At 39.8% G+C, this 18,131-nt stretch overlaps 1 protein-coding gene across 1 annotated transcript in view; it reads right to left on the bottom strand.

Annotated features, from left to right (window-relative positions):
- Positions 1-14,822: 14,822 nt before the first annotated feature.
- The window catches only part of PID1 (phosphotyrosine interaction domain containing 1), a 244,251-nt gene continuing 240,942 nt past the window's right edge, over positions 14,823-18,131 (bottom strand). Inside the window, exon 3 of the mRNA XM_017529082.2 lies at positions 14,823-16,972. Within this exon, the coding sequence (XP_017384571.1) occupies positions 16,496-16,972 (477 nt within the window). The 3' untranslated portion in view covers positions 14,823-16,495. The remainder of the gene's footprint in view (positions 16,973-18,131) is intronic.

Raw genomic sequence — 18,131 nt, 5'->3', positions numbered from 1 at the left:
ACCTGAAGCTATGGATAGGCATCTTACATCGTGAATACCGGTCTCATCCAGAGAGTCACAGCAGACTCTAGAACTTCGGAAACTCAAATGTCTTGCAGAGGACAAAAGAAGGCTGATCTCATAATTGGCTAGGTTTCCCCAGCCAATTCATGCATTGGCTGCATTCATGCATTTGGCTGCATTCATGCATTTGGCTGCATTCGTGAGGTTAAAAAGAAAAATATAGGAGAAAAAAACATAAAAGGAAACGAAAGTGGATAGAAGACAATATTTTTTTTCTGAAATTCCTGAAACAATGTTTTAAGGATGATAATAAAGTTGAGCTCCATTTTAAGGGTCTACAGAATGCCTCTCTTGACCAAAATGGCTTTTGTTTTGTTTTGTTTCATTTTTTTTTTTAATATAACAACTTCATTCCACTATTTTGCTGGTTGTTAGAATAATATGTGGAGATACTTTAAACATTTTTTTCAAGTCGTATCTCACCTAGATGAGGGTTTCCAGGTGGTATTCTTCCTCCCCCCACCCCCCTTTGCTTACATTCACTACTAGGACACCCAGAGCCACTTCTAGGAAAGTGTTTCAAAGACTTTTAGTATTGACCCTATCCATTGACTTTTCTTCCCTCTTACTTATTCATAAATTGTGTATGTGGTATAGTGTGTACATCAATAAAATACTCCCAGTCCTTTTGGAAAAGGATAAATGTATAAACAAAAATATAAAAGGCAAAGTCCACTTTGCAGAGACCGCTGTATCTGAATTACGTCTGTATGGACTCTGGAAGCAGACTACTTGTATTCAAGCCTGAGCCCTGCTGCGTAGGATCTGTGAGACCTTGTGTATGACTTTTAAGTTTTCTGTATCTCAGTTTTCCCATCTGTTAAATGGGAATAAATAATAGTCTTTCCCACAAGGTCACTGTGAGGATTAAATTAGTTGCTACATGCAACTGAGAACTGTGTCGAGCGTATAGTAAGCATTATATTTGCACTACTGAGTATTAATGCTAAACTTTCATACCACACCGAGTGGGTTTAGAAATGATGTCCAAGGAATCGTACAGTTTGAGAAGAGCAGAGGGTTAGTTGATAATAACAAAAAATGTACAATTCAAAGGGATTTTTAGACATCATCTAGCATAGCCCTGTTATTTTACATCTGGAAAATAAAAGCCTGAGGTCCCCGAAGGTTAAGTGGTTTGCCCAGGTCAGCTGCTCCTAGGTGGCAAGGCATATGAGTGAGTGACTCCAGGTGTACAAGCAGCAGACTTGCTGTGGGAAAAGCAGGCCTGTAGCCTAATAGAAAGAGTGCTGGATTCCAGACCTGATGCTGCCCTTCATGGGGTCAGGGTCAGGTCTGGAATCCAGCACTCTTGGTGTTTGTGGGCAAGTCACTGCCCTTCTCTAGGTCTCTATCTGGGAGAAAGAAAAAAAAAGCATTAAACCAGTTTCTAAGGCTTCTCCCAGTTCTCACAATTTATAACTAGTTATTACTGTTCTCTTTGGGCATATGCCTAGAACTGAACTGGAAACACTTGCATATGATAGACACAGAGCTTCATAAAGTCAGAATAGAAGATTTAACATTTCCTATATCCAGAACTTCACCCCCCTCAGAACTCTTGCCCAATCTTTCCAATACAGAAGTCTCTTTGAAGTCCTTCTGACTGGGTTAAGAAATCAGTTGTTCTAATCACCCCACTGACTTTGATCCCCACACAGCCCAGATAGTTTCAAACAGATGAAATTGCTATTCCTCAGTCTCCAGCCATGCTTGAAGGCAGCCAGCAAAGGGTGCCAACCAGCAGCTGAGCCACTGTTGCTTAGTGAAACTCGTGGTGAACTTCAGGATGGCGGTCTGTGGCCACAGTCGTCACTACTATAAAGCCAAGTCATTGATTCTTTCAGAAGATATTTATGGGTCCCTCCTAAGTGGCAGGCATTGAGTTAGACCCTTGGGAACTTAAAACCCAGCAGGGAATGGACAACCATTATTCACAAAGTCATGCCAATAAAAGCACAATTACAACTGTGAAAAGTTCATAGAAAATGCTCACAGTGGCATGTATAGTGAAGGCTTTTTGATTTTTCTTCTAGAGGCTAAAGCAGTATTGCTTATGTCATAGGGGTTGGTTTAACACTGGGAGACTGGGGCCAGGAAGTTCATACAGCTCCAGGCAAAGGGAACATGTGTGAAGGCCAATGGTGTGAGTATATGAGGCACTAGGAGATGACCAGGACACTGAGGTACAGCGAATGATACAGACTTTGGGCCAAGCTCATCACAGGTTTACTTAAGGATAATTCAAAGAAACAGAGTTTTCTCAGTCTTATTAAGTCTCAAGACTCCCTCTATCCCTCTTCCCGCATTTTATCCAAAACATAGAAACAGATGCATGGCCTTAGTTCAGTTCCTCTTTGAAATGCATGAAGTCATAGCCAGAAAATATAAGCAAAGGCTATTCATAATGACTCTTTCCAAATGCTCTTCTATTTCCTACTAAAAAAAAATACTTTGTTGACGCAGTTACTATCATCATTAACCTAAGATAACATAATCATACTGACATGCATTTCCACAAATTGTTTTTTTCCAGATGGCATATTTTCCAGTAGAAATGGCTTTGTATATCACCCGCTGTTAGTGAATATCTCACACCATATTGTGTCTTCTGGAAAGAATTTTCACCAGGGAAACCAATATTGTGTTTCTATTTTTTTTTTTTTTCAAAAATCAAAGAGCAACAGAAGTCTTAAATGAAGCATTTATGCATAATTTGCATATATATAATGTTCATCTATATAATTTTCATATATTTGTTTTATATATATATGAAAAGCATTCCATATTCATTAGCAAATGAGGAGACTTTTGGAAGCAACAATCATTCCCTAATCACAGCAACATGAGAAGGTCGCTCTTGACATGAGGTATATTGGGGCTAACACTTCTTTTTCTCTCTATTATAAATGTGTTTTCTTAGATGATAAAATGAAGTTATGGGAGAGAATGCCAAAAAATCAAACCAGAATTTTTATATCTACCCCTGGAATAACAATCTGACTGTAAATTTTTACATCTTCTTTTAAAGTTGGGAAACCAATGACAAAATAATAAAGAGGAGATAATACAAAATAACAGAAGTGCACTCTCAGGATTATTTTCACAAAAATACTGATATTAGACAGACATAGCAGGTCCTAAAAATTGTAGAGTTTTAAAAACTGAACAATAATTATGATACAATGGCCTACATTTTTAATGATGTGATGAAAATTAGTGTTATACCATTTATTAAAGTAAATGGTACATTGGACTAAATGGCAGTGCATGAAATAACATATTCTTAATAATGAAAGGGCTTCGGAAACCATCAAAGATCCAGTTGTCTCATTTGACTATGCTCAGTATAGTTTCAGTACTTTCTTTTGTTTTTATATGTCCCAATTTTTTGAAAAGTGTCCCTAGACAGGGTGTATGTTAGCTCTCTTACCCCAGAGTTATTGATTTATGATGGCTTCTGTATTTGTAGTCTTAAACTCTCTGGATAATAAATTAACACATTAAGAATAAAAAGAATGATGTGTCTAAGACACCCACACTCCTGGTACTTCAGAGATCATCTCTTGTTTTATCATAGAAGGTGCTCCCCATACAAAGAATTGGAAGGAGTGTCTTGAGTCTCAGTCTAAGTTTGTGTAAACTGGAGAAGTCAGTCTCTCTGGGTCTCAATATTCTTATCTGAAAAATATTTTAATAACACCTGCTATTTAAATAAATAATATGTAAAAATGTCCAAGATGTAACATGACTTGTTAGTTCTTCTCAACCTTATTTGAGGAAGGAAACCCTTGAAGTGGGCTCCCAGTTGTAACTTATTTTACCACGAAGAAAGGTGCTGGCCTGTCAGGAGTGGTTTAGAAGACAGGCTGCAGAAACATTTTCGTGACTTACTTAAGCTAAGCATGCCTTGTGCCAGATATCAGCCAAGAGCCTTCACTCATCTGAAAGGATGGATAAGATGTCAAACTGAGGGGTCAGATAGCTTCATTAGAGTGGTGACATTTAGCAAAAGGATTAACATCTCTACACTTAATCGCCTTCCACTATAAAATAAGGATAATGATAGTTCTCTCTGTATATGGTTTTCGTGAGGTACAAAATTAAGGAATGACAATAAAAAGCTGAAAGTGTGATACATGGTAAGTACTCAATAAATGTTCACTTCTCTTTTTATCTCATTTAAATTTTACGTGACTTAGGCCCCGTGTTTAGATTGTGACGTGCACAGAGGACAGGAAGGACTGAAATGTATTTTCTGATTAGACAGCAGGTGCCCAGGAAGAGATCAGAAAGAATCGTCAGAATAGTCCAGGGGAAGTTTTGCATTTTGATGTCCCGGGAAAGGCTCTGATGGGAATGAGCCAGTCCGGGTTATGCCTTGCAGCGCAAGTGATGGGGGTGAAACATTTCTTGTGGCTGTCTACCAACAGCTGGCCAGGGAGGAGGCAATGTGTCCTGTAATCTGAGCTGAACCCCAATCTGTTGGAAAAGTTTGAGGCCCAACCTAGAAGTCCAAAAGGACTTATGGAAAAAGCTACTTAGGGTAGGAGTATCTCTGGAGTGTCTGTGGGACATGCAGGCACATCACAGGCTTTGGGACCCAGAGTCCTGAGCTCAGACTTAGCTCTCTTTCCAAGTCATGGTGGGTTTCAGCCAACTTCGGCTTTTGCAGCATCAACTCTTCACCCGTAATGAGTGAATGATAATTCCTACTGCATAAGATTCTGTCATCTTAACTGAAATGATGTATTTCAAGTATCATATATCTTTTGTACATGCTCAAAACTATTAGTTCTTACCTTGATTCTCTCAAAACTCTCTTTTCTCTTTAATCCTCATCCCCAGCCACTACCCATGGGGGAGCCTAATGGACCAGCTAATACATAGTGATGAGCCTGAATGAAATGACTTGTTAGTCACCAACTTGTATCTAATTTTCTCTCCAGGAACATATACAGGGAGGACCTACAGAAGTATTTTCTTGATTTCTTTTTCTAGTATATTCTGAGTTTATAAAGAAAGCCTGGAACATATTACTCCAAATCCCCCGTCCTAAATACTTAAATAACTCCTGAAATAGCCTCCATTGGAAACTTGATATATTACAGTGTCAGTTGGATTTGCTTAGAAACAAAGAGACAAATTTTAGCACTACCAAAATTATTAGGTTGAAAGGAATCGCAAAGCTCATTAATTTTTCAGAGAAAAGGAGAAAGAAAAAGTTTTCCAAGTCCTCTGACAGGAGCCCATTTTGGCAAAAAAAAAAAAAAAAAAAAAAAAAAGGAGGCGGGAGGAATTTATAAAAAAGAATCTTTAATCACGATATAACAAAGTCTGACCTTTAGAAAAAGAAATTAAATAATCAGTCTGGAAAATAAGTTTTAGTAATAAATTCTCCCAGCTGCACAGAAGTTCTTTGGTTGCGGGCCAATTGAATGCTGGTATGGGCTTATCTTAAACAAAGTGGCATTGAAGCAGCTTTTTAAATGCTGGCAAAAGATGTTCCTCCACAGTGAGGCAGGGGAATAGGATTCCTTAGTGTGGTGCAGAGGGAGCTGTAACCACATGGCCGGGGTCTGCAGACGCAGTGATGCACCACAATCCCAGCATGATTGGCAAATCCCAGATTCCAGGCTTCAAAGCCTTCTTCTCTTTGTGATGTGGAGATTTTAGATGGATCATCATACTGAGACATTTGGAAAATACCAATTCCCAAAGGAAATAAGGGACACCACGGGAGGGACTGTGGCATTGGCTGAGACCAGGGTTGGCCTCATCTGGGAAACCTGACCTCAAAAGAGTTGGCTAACATCGTTACATAGAGAAAAGGGCCATCCCGCCTGCTTGAAGCCTTCTTATTTCCTTCATTCTTTGACTGCTTCCCCCTCTTAGCCTTATTTTCCTTAGCAGACAACCCAGGCCAGTGGTTAGCAGGCACCCATGCAATAAAATAAGCAGCTATGATAGAGAAACAAAAGACAACAAAGGGCAAGTTCAGGGAAATTTAATCTTCTTGTACGATGGGTGTATTGAGATCCACGTTAATTTCATTTCATGAAATATTTTTTAAAATTAAGTAATAATAGGCTTCAAAGAAGCTGTCTGCTCTGCCCTTGATAAGCTAACCACAACGCTGGCTGGCCAAGAGAAACCAAACCCAGACACCGAAGGCTCTCCAAAGGGGCAGAGTGGGGATTTCGGAATCAAACAACCTGGAGTGGAGCCTGCAGTGCCCTCTAAGCTGTGAGCCCTGAAGCAAGACTCGGCAATAACACCTGCCTTATTGTGATGGGATGAGTCGTGTTCCCAGCCACCCAGATTCATAGGATGAAGCCTCAGCCTCAGTATCTCAGAATGTGGCCTTATTTGGGAATAGCGTCACTGCAGATATAATTAGTTAAGATGAAGTCCCAATCCAATATGACTGGTGTCTTTATAAAACAGGAAAATTTGGAGACAGGCAGACAAACACAGACACAGACACACAGATAGAGGAGAACATGACGTGAAGATGAAGCCAGAAATGGAATGATGCTGCAGAAGGGAAACGCAATCAAAGGTTGCCAGCACGTGCCGGAAGCTAGGAGACAGGCACGGAACAGGCTCTCTCTCACAGCCTCAGAAAGAATCAGCTTTGCCAGCACCTTGATCACAGTCTACTGGTCCTTAGAGCTGGGAGACAATGCATTTCTGTTCTTTATTTTTATTTTTCGTTTATTTCTATTTTTAGACAGAGTCTTGCTGTGTTGCCCAGGCTAGAATGCAGTGGCACAATCTTAGCTCACTGCAACCTCTGCCTCCCGGGTTCAATCAATCTTCCCACCTCAGTTTCCCAAATAGCTGAGACCACAGGCATGTACCATTACACCTGGCTAATTCATTTCTGTTTTTTAAAGTCACACATTTAATGGTACTTCAGTACAGCAGTGCTGGAAAACTAATACACTTACATACCCGTGGGAGCGGTTCATGTTCAAAATTTTAGTCATTAAACAAGCATTTATGAGTCCCTCTTAAAGTGTCAGCCATTGGAATTGGTTCTGTGAAAGAGAGAGGATCAAGCTGTGTGGTTCTTATCCTCTTGGGCTATGCAGCTCAATACAATAGTCACTAGTCATGTGGCTACAGAGCATTTGTGCCATAGAGTGTAAAATATATCCTCAATTTTGCACAATATGACAAGAATATCACATAAATAAATGTTATATTGATCATATGCTGAATGACAATTTTTAGAATATATTGGGTTAAAGTCTGCTATTAAGATGAACTTCATCTATTTCTTTGTAACTTTTTAATCAGGCTGCTAGAAATTTCAAATTACACATGCGGTTGGCGACAAAGAGCTATTGAACAGCATTGCCCGGGACCTCTGAAACTAGGAATGAGAGCTTTATGTGAAGGTGGTGGTAAGCATGTCTTCATATGACTGGAAGGAAGAGCTGAATGAGCAGAAATGGGTTCATTATGTGATCTAAGAGCAGGGCATGCCAAGGTGAGCCCAGCCCTTTGGAGAAATTGAAAAGTGCTCTTCCGGTGATTTGACAGGTATCCACGGAGGAGTAAAAGTAGAAAATGAAAATCCCAATACAGGCGGCATTGACTGGACACTACCAAGGCACCAAGCCCCAGGCTAAATGCTTCACATATATTCACTCCTCTAATTCTCGTTGCAGCTCTGTGATTTAGGCTTCTATTTTCCCCATTTTACAGGTGAAAAAAACTGAGGCCCAAGTTGTTAAGTTCTTTGCCCAGAGCAACACAGGCCCAGGGTTTGAAGCTGAACCTGGAATTTCAGGTGACAGACAGCTCGTGAATAATTTCTATAAGCAGATTGTGATGGCTCATGCCTGTAATCCCAGCACTTCAGAAGGCTGAGGTGGGAGGATCCCATGAGCTCAGGAGTTCGAGACCAACCTGGACAATTTAGTGAGACCCTGTCTCTGAAAAAAAAGTTTGTTTATTGCAATGAAATATAAAATTAGGGAAGGAAAGCAAGCAGGGAGGGAGGTAAAATGTTAATTAGTTTCTCTTGCAGACAAAAAGGGGACTTGAAGGATTTTAAGCGAAAGTCTGAGGAATCAAATTTGGGTTTTAGAACAACAGGAGCTCTGGAGGCTGAGAAGCATGGTAGGGCTGGAGGTTGTGTGTTCAGATTCCTTGCCTAGAAATACAAGAGTAAACCAGACAGCGCCCTGTTACTATGGACTTTGAGGGATACAGTGCCCTCAGGATGCATTTTCCATAGAAAAGCCAAATGTCACACATCTAGAAGATCTGAGGGCACAGAGCTGGTTCCACTGAAACTAAGTTGTGGGTGATGCTGGGCCCCTTCGTTCCTTCTTCAGGAGTTGCTGTTGTTTGACATCAGCTTGTCCTTGCCACGACACTTCCGGGGCTGGGAAAAGCCGGCCAATGGAAGGGCTGAGACAGAAGAAGAAATAAATGAGACGTCTGCCCAGGATCCCACCTTGATAAATGAGTATCACGCCAGGTTTTACCTTCAGGTTTCAGGGCTTTCTGGCATGGACTTCAGAAAGCTTATCCCTGGGCTTCCCCAGAATGGATTTTATCTCATTTTCTGAGATGCCTGATGAGTGGGTTGTGCCACACTTTCCCTCAAGAGTAACAGAGAAGAAATACCAGTAAGGAAACAAAGATTTTGATGATTTAAAAAGCAATTTTCGTATGACAGCATTGATGATATGATGGGCCAAGGCTCACAACTGTTTTGATTCTGAGGCTTAGAAGTAAGACAGCTGCCACCACAGTCAGATTAGGCGGCTTTTCTCCAGAAGATGACCTTCAAGTCATCAACGGCCCCTTGGAGCTCCCTCTGTGCGCTCTTTTGTGAAGCATGTGTCCTAGTGAAGTACCCAGCTTCTGAGGCGCTATACATCTGAGCCTCAGTCCTGATTCTGTCTCTGACTGGCAGTGCAACGTTTGGCAAATGTCTTAACCTCTTTCGGCTGGGATGCCCCACTCTCATAAAGCTTAACACAGTACCTGGCTGTGCCCAGCGTGTGTATATGTTAAAAATGTTAAGTCCCAACTTTTTCCCACCGCCTTAGGCACAGATCATGTGGGTTAATGACAGGCAGTAACAGAAGAGGAAAAAAAACAACATGTAATCACTTTTAGGAAAAATAATATCAGTATTAACTAAGTACCAATATATGGGTCAAACTCATGCCTGTTATTTCTACAGTAAACTGAGAGAAAAGCACACCCTCTGGGAGATAATTACACAAAGACCTTCTCTTGGCTGATGGGTTGCAAATGGTTGCTCTTCTCCTGGCCTGATGCCTCCTCACTCCACTTTCTAAGGGACAGCCTCTACTAGAGGAGTGTGAGGTGGTTTCCAATGGCCACTTGGCTACATTCACTGTAGCCCCTTGAGCAGGGTGCAAGCCACGTGAAGTCATCCACAGAATCTCATACATCATTCGTATCGAGCTAACATAACCTAAATTGGCAGTGGAGCACTGCAATCACAAGTGCATTAGCAGAGCTGAAAAATCACAAAACATTGAAACTTACATAAAACCAGGCCACTAACAATAATTTTCATAATTGTTTTACTATATGACTTGATAAGTTATTGAGCTTCTTAAGGTGATCTACAATCATATGGGTCTTCATAAGTTAAGAAAACGAAGACAAAAAGCAACTGGTAGCAAAGGGAAAACGATTACAGCTTGGTGATCAGAAAAATATTTTCAACTGTTTTAACAGATGTTTTTTTATGAGAAAAAAAGAAGACTTCAGCCATTTATCATTTTTGTTTTTTGGTTAATTGAACCAAACATTTATACAAAGTAAAAGGGAAGGTGTATATAAATTATGGATATTTTAAAAGAAGAGGATTTTATTACTTTCAAGACTCCAAATCCTAGAATTCCTTTAACCATCTGTTGCTCTGTTGAGAACCCATTTTAATAAATAAAGAATGGCTTGAGACTAGCATGTCAAAACCACAATTCCACTCATGCCAACGTCCTCTTATGCTGAAATTACATTATATCTAGTAAATTGTTATTTTAATATGTGAAAGTAGTGTTTCCCAATTAGACAATACTTCCAATAGCAATATTATTAAAATAAGCATAAAATTTAAATTTTCAAGGCTAAAACCACAAACTCACAATTAGTTTTATCTAAATTAATGAGGTTTTACTATATCAACTTCTAAAATTGTAGTACTAAATTCTAGGAAAAGCTACTGCAATTGAAATGGGAAAGGCGAAAAGATAATTTGGCAGAAGGCTGATTAAAGGTCCAATTCCACCTCAAGCCCCCCATTTAAGATGTTTCTATACTGATAATAGCATCTATTTGAAGATAATCTAATTATGAATGTCATGAAATTTGTTAGATTTTGTTTTCTGTGCAAAATTGGAATCAGAACCACTCTGTTCAGAGCTATAACGAGTTTTAGTGTTTGTTGATCCCAAATTTACATTTTTAAATGACCATAGATGAGGCCTGGCTGGCACTGTGGCTCATGCCTGTAATCCCAGTACTTTGAAAGGCCAAGGTGGGCAGATCGCTTGAGCCCAGGAGTTCAAGATCAGCCTGGGGAACAGAGTGAGATTCTGTCTCCAAAAAAATACCAAAATAGCCAGATGTGGTTCTGTGAACGTGTAGTCCCAGCTTCTTGGGAGGCTGAAAAAGGAGGATTGCTTGAGCAGAGGTGGAGGCTGCCATGAGCCAAAATCATGCCATTGCACTTCAACCCAAGTGACAGAGTGAGATCCTATCTCAATAACAACAAAAAAAGACTGTGGATGGATACAATGCATTTTTATCAACTATAGTCAGCATGTCGTACAATGTTCTTTTGAACTTATTCCTCTATTTACCCAATTATCTCCTCAACTCCCAAATCCCCAGCCTCTAGTAATCACAATTCTTCTCTCTGCTTCTGTGACTTTGACATTTTGAGATTCTACACATATGTAAGATCAAGATTCTACACATATGTGAGATCGTGCCATATTCGTCTCTCCGTGTCTGCTTTACTTTACTTAATGTCCTCTGGTTGCTGCAAATGACAGGATTTTCTTATTGTGTAAGACTGAATGGTATCCCCTGTGAATATGCACCACATTTGCTTTATCCCTTCATCCTTTGATGAACAGTTAGTTTGTTCTCACATCTTGGCTATTGCGACTAGTGTGGCAACAAACATGGGAATGCAGATATCTCTTTGACACATTGATTTCATTTCCTTTGTGTATATATCCAGTAGTGGAATTGCTGGATCATATAGTTCTTTTAATATTTTGAGGAACTTTCATACTGTTTTTCATAATGGCTGTACTGATTTACATTCCCACCAACATTGTGCAAGGGTTTTTTCTCTACATCCTTGCCAGCACTTGTTATCTTTTGATTCTTTGATAATAGCCATCCCAACAAGTGTGAGATGATAACTTATTAATATTTCTTGAGAATTGCTTAGAGAGTAGATTTTAAGTATTGTCACCAGAAGAAATTACACGTATGTGAGAGAATGTATATATTAATTAACTTAGTCATTCCATAATGTGCACATACTTGAAAGCATCATGTGGCACAATATATTTTTGTTCATTGAAATAAATTACTTTTAAACAATAAGTGACCTTGGATGCGGGCAACTCTTGGCTCTTTCTTGAAAGTGGGTATTTCCTTAAGTGTTTCTCTTAAACTTTGCTCCCAGAAGATAAAGAATGATCTAGAATAGCAACCAGGGCCATGTAATGATAGGCCTTTTATCAAGCAGGTCTCAAGCTGAACAATGTATCCTATAAAATTATTCCAAGAGCCAAATCTTGTCATCTCACAGGAAAATTTCTCGAAGATCAATAAGAATCTGGGAGTTTGACAATTATAGAAATTTTCACCTTCACTGTAGATTACTTTAAGGTGTATCTGAGAGATGAAAAGATACTTAAGGAATTGCTTAAGGAAGCTATGAAGAAGCAAGGTGTCATCACATCCTACCTGACTGAAAAAAATTTCATAAAAGGAATTTAGGATAATCTGGAGGGTTCCACAATTGTCTAATTTTTTGTCAACGGATCATGAGCCAAAAATGTGTTCTCTGGAACTCAGAGCACATATGCTGTTCCCTACTAAACTGTGAGAAAGTCTAAAGCATGTCATGTAAATAAACATCTAAGACAGAAAAAAAGAGAAGGTAGAGAACGGGAAAGAGGAAGGAAGGGTGAAAGAAGTAAAGAAGAAATGAGAAAAAGCAGAAGAGAGTGCACAAGAAAAGGAATGTTTTCTAAAGTATAAATTGGGGGGAAACCCAGGTGAATTCACATGCTTTATACTGTCAGAAAGTAGAAACACCTCTCCCAAGATTCTCCCTCTCCTCTTTCAGGGACGGAAATGAACAGGGACAAATGCATGACAGGAGTGCTATAATCTGCTAAATGCAGGTGTCTTAAAATGCAGCATCTGTCTGCTTCCTTGGGATAATGCTCATTTCGTTTAAATCATGTGACATTGAATATCTAACACTGTTTTTCTCTTCATTGCCATAATTTCATTTTAGTATTAGGTAAGGGGCAACGTTTTTCTTCAGTAAAAAGCCATCTGCTCACCTTTGGAGAACTGAGTAAGGGAGTCGCTAGGATACCTTCGGGGTGTCAAGACTCTGTCCTAGAACTTGCAAATCGAAGAAACACATGGAAATTTTTCTTTCCATTTGTCTATCCCTCCATCCACCCTGCCAGCCGGCTACCAGAAACTAAATGAGTCCCTCCCAAGTGCAGGGTCCTGCCATAGGAGCTGGCGATAAACATGAACAAAAGAGACAAAGCCCTCATCTTAAAAACGTTGACACCCAAGAGGTTGAAACAGACATTTACATAATTATACAAATAAATATGTAATTTAAAACTCCAATGAATGACATGAAGGAAAATGACAAGAGGCCATAGAATCCTGTAACAGACGGACTTGATTGAGAATTTTAACACGTCCTCAGAAAAACAAAACAAACAAAACAGGTATATTGATTTTTTAGAAGTAGAAAACTGTGTCCATTTTGCCTATAGCCAGGAAAATACTTAAGCAAAACTTCAGATTATGTTATTTGGGTTCGAAAACATTTCTTGGGACTTTGCTTTTAATACTGTTGGTGTCAAACATGCTTCAAAAATGAACAGTAAAGCATGCTTATTTATAATAGTTTAGTGTGCTAATTTAAAATGAGCTAGAAGGTTTCAAGAGGAATAGAAATGAAAACTCCAAAGGAGGTGGACCTTGCGTTGACAGAGCAACAGCGCTGGACGAGAAGTCAGAGGCATCTATGCTCCTAAACATGTCCTAGCTGTGCTACTGTGGCCAAGTGATGTCACCTCTCTCAGGCTGAGATTCCTCATCTCTAAGATAACTGCTATGCCTGCCTATAGGGTTCTTCTTAGGAGCATCTGAGTAATGTATATGAAAGTGCTTTGTGATCACTAGCAAAGAAGGCATAGTACAGAAAGTGGGCATACAAAGCATCAAAAGATAATAACGCAAAACTGAATCACCCTTCAGAGAGGAATTAGGATTGGCCATCCCAAAAGACTTCATTAGCTAATTGGAAGACATCATTGTGTGTCTATCCTTAATTTGCTTGCCAATCATCCCCAGCAAAAACTCATGCCAATATTATCACAGCCAATTACTTAGCACATTACGTTTGGTAGTCTGGAAAAAAGAAAAAAATAACAAACAAACTAGTAAATGCTTGCTGCAGTAAATAAACACGTGTGCACTTAGGATCCAACTCAACTTTTACTTAGCAAGGAAAAGGGCACTCTTGAAATACACTCTGGCTGGTTTTTTTTCTTTTTAAATGTATATTTAAGGACAAGAAAGAAACTGAAATTGAGAAAAGTCTGACCTGAGAGAACTGCCATTTCAATCAGAGGAGTTAGGGGATAATTCTCACTTGAACTCATCTCTTTATAACAGGCATATATACTTTTACTTTGGAAGCCTTTATATATGTTACTGATTCCATGAAGGGTATTGATCAGAAGATACAGGCTCCATGGCCACCTGTCTTGCTTGTTTATTGGGCCATTCTGAGATATCATAGCCTGGAGAAGACATTCTTTAACCAGTGCCATCAGAAAAATAAATCACTCAGTGTTTACCTTCCAAGATTTCAGTATAGGTTCTTCAAAGACATACACGAGATTTTTGTAAATAGCAATCATTTGCAAAACGTGCCGGAAGACTCTGCACTGAAACAAATCCATCATAGTAAGCAACTCTTTCAACTGCTGCCACCTCACAATCTCAGGGGCATGCAGAAATTAAAAAACTGACAGAAGATCAGAAGATCAAACGCTGCATGTTCTCACTCATAGGCGGGTGTTGAACAATGAGAACACATAGACACAGGGAGGGGAACACTACACACTGGGGTCAGTTGGGGGGAAATAGGGGAGGGACGGTGGGGGTGGGGAGCTGGGGAGAGATAGCAAAGGGAGAAATGCCAGATGTAGGTGATGGGGAGGAAGGCAGCAAATCACACTGCCACGTGTGTACCTATGCAACTATTTTGCATGTTCTTCACATGTACCCCAAAACCTAAAATGCAATAAAATAAATAAATGGGGGAAAAAATTGAGCATTTAGAAAACAAGATTTTTTAAACACAATCAAGGAATAGGGTATTTATGACCAAGTTTAAAACTATTTTTTGATAGAATGATTTGGTCTAATTTGTTCTTCATTACTTGAAAGAGGACAGACACATAAAGTACGAAACTCCTCAGCTTTATTAATGCAAACATATTTTTATTAAAGAATGAATGCATTTATGCTAAAGAATAGCTTACATATGTTGTAAAGCAACAAGCATATCTTCAAGAAGTGAGTCCTCCTCAATATGACTCCATGCTTATTCTACATGCCTGAAAACTGGGCCCACACACGGGGCACACGTACACGCACACAAACGCAGATACGGACACACAGATACGCATACCAAAATGCCGACACCATCACTCTCCAGATTGGATCAGCTCTCATTTAAGGCTTCTTAGGTGCCGCGGTGCCCCTAACATTACCAGGATTGAGAACAGACTTTTAGGAAGGAGCAGCATTACGTGGAAAAGTAGTCATCTGCTCTTGGCCTCCAATGTACGTATTTTAACAAATACTTAGAATTTCATTCAATGTTGACTCTGTATAATATTTAAAGAACCATAAAACTGAGAAATCTCAGGATATTTTAGTGAGAACTTCTCATTCAAAATAAACAAAAATGGGCAATTCTGACCCTAAGATATCATCAATTGCATGATAACGCAGTAAGATTTCCCTTCAGGTTAAGATGACATGGGTTCTCTAGACAAGTCAAGTTTATCTAACTCATTCCCTATCTAAGTACAATGAATGCTGAGTGATGGAGGCAAGGCTTCCTTGGTGATACCAAATCAGATTTGAAGCTTGCCATCAAGGATGCATCAAACAAAACCATTAATTAAATAAGTTACCATAAATCTCAGCTGGATAAAAGGAGAGCCGACCTAGAGTGTGTTCACTTGTTGATCACTCATTCCCCTTTGCCAGGGCTTCTGTTGTTGGGGTTGTTGATTTAAACTCCTGGTGTGTCTGAATGTTTATTTCATTTGCTTGGTTGTTTTCTTCCTTTTGGTGTCCTGCAATGTATGTTGAGATTGCATCCCTCTAGGGATGTTAGAAGGGGAAAGAAGGTGGACAGGGCAGGAGGAGGGAAAGGAAAGGGGTCATTAGTAGTTGCAAGTATTCTAAGAAAATAGATGAAATGAATACAATAAGAGGGTAATATGTGGTATATTTATGTAAATAAAAGCATTATTGTTAACTGTGAATTAACTGCCAACTATCAGGTTGTTAGTTGTAAAGCTCAATAAAGGCTGTGCTGATTCACATATGGAGAAGGGCATCTGCCATGGGAGAAGAATGAAGGGCTCCCCCGAGATGTTCCTTCCTCCCTGCGGCCAGCATCTCCATCAGCACCCCGCCTGCCCCATTAGAGATCCCATAAGTGCCCCTAACATTCTTGCGGAATTTCATAAGGCAGATTGGAATGGCCCATCCATTAACAGCCGCAGAGTATTTGCCTGAGAGTGGTGAAAACTGGCATGGAGCTCTCCCACAGACAGGCATCGGGAAAGGAGAAAAACAAGAAGAGAGCCTAGAACCTTCCTCCCCAGCCACACTCCCACCCTCCTCACAGTCACAGCAGCAGCAGCAGGTTTCAATGTAACGTAATTACTTTAATGATACATTTCTTTAGATTTAGAATTGCTCTTCTGAATTTAAAAAGCTTGATCAGCCAATACTTTGGCAGTCTTTTCATCCCAAATTTGAAACGTTGCTTACTCATCCATTCATTCCCTTGAACTCCGTGACCAATGCTGCCTTTGCTGAAGCGTCTCAAGTTCATTCAGCCGTCATCGGACTCCAATTCCTGGGAAACCTCTTCGGAGGAGCTGTTGCTGTGGATCCGCCCGTCGCTCTTCATACTGTGGAAAGTCTTCCTGAAGGCCTCCATCATGGCGTGGGCCAGTTTCTTGGCCTCGAGTTTGCTCTCGCACTCCACGGCGTGGCAGTCCATCTGGTAGGACAGGTCGTCATTGATCTCCCTGTACACCCAGGCGAAGATGTTGGGGCTCACGTTGTGGTCGGCGGTGCAGTAGGCGATGCGGGCCACCTGGAAGGTATCCATGTGCACAGTGGCCTCCCCTTTGTGGTCCAGGTGATGGAGCCACACTTGGAATGGCCGGATTTCCAGGAGGGCATTAGCTGGAAAGACGTCCTCTCGGGCCAGTGTGTGCTTCTTCCAGAGCTCGATGACTGGCTTTTCTGTGCAGCCTGACAAAAACTGCATGCCAGTGGTGGAGACTTTGCCCAGGTAGGTAACCTGCAGGAGCAAGAGAGGAAGAAAAGGAGGCATCAGCAGGTGGCTCCTTGTTCTGATAGACTGAATCAGAGTAGGTGTTTCACACAGTCATGGTGTCACACTGGGAAAGTGAAGACACTTCTTTCTTGCTCCCTGAAAGACTAACTCATCGGAATTTCTACCGTTTCTCTCTAATGAGTTGCCTACTTGGCAAATGTATTGGAATTATTTGAATAGAGTTGGATTTGAAAATCTAATTTCTAGAGAACTACTCTCCCTCTCCCTCCTTTTTTAAATCCCAATTAGAATGAAGAGTAGGATCTTTCATGTAATTTGGCATTTCTTTAACATCATAAAATCATTCAAAGCTTATTTTTCAGCCAAACACACACATAACTGAATAATAGAGAGCAATCAAAAGGACACTGCATTGGAAAAACAAAATCTTTATTAAACTTATCTCCTAGCCTGGGTCTCTTTCCAAATATCTCAATGTTTGATTTCACTTAGCCTGCTTGCTTCTAATGCCAAGGACGCAAAAACTGTTCCCTTGAAATTATGGCCTAAATCATGATTGTTTTTCTTCCCAAGATAATTTTAAAAAATAACAGCAGTGCCAGTTGTTTTTTAACCTAAGCAGTTTTTGAACGGATGAGCATCTGGTTATGTGATAATAAACAAGAGTTCTACAGATGAATTCAGACTAGAATGCTGGCTTATCACCTAGCTAGATAGGCAGTACAAAAACTGAGAAAAATAATTCCAAATGATTCAAATACTGTCTGAAAGTAGTTTATAACTTGTTTATAATATGCCAAGAAGGGATTTTCATTCTTTCATTTTTTTATTCATTCCAGAAAATGCACAGAATTATTATTATTGGGACATAAGCATTATGGAAAGGCATAAAACTTGAGATCATCTAAGAAATAACACAAAATAGTATGTAATTACACTTAAAATTAGTGACACAAATAGAAATACTGTGGATGTGAGGAGAGAAAGACCCGTAAAAGGTCCATGGAAATTGTGAGAACTGAGAGGGGACATTTGGTCACAATGATTCCAAACAATGTTTACGTTTAGTGGGACAATAAAGGCCACATATAAAAAAATTAAAACACAGAAGTTAAGTGTTATTGTATCTTTGTGACAAGAGTCAACTTGATAGTTCCTTTAA

The sequence above is a fragment of the Cebus imitator genome, unplaced genomic scaffold, assembly GCF_001604975.1.
Source record: "Cebus imitator isolate Cc_AM_T3 unplaced genomic scaffold, Cebus_imitator-1.0 Scaffold57, whole genome shotgun sequence".
NCBI classification, from domain to species: Eukaryota; Metazoa; Chordata; class Mammalia; order Primates; family Cebidae; genus Cebus; species Cebus imitator.
Note: the sequence above shows the minus strand (reverse complement) of the source record. Positions and strands in the feature narration are given on the sequence as shown.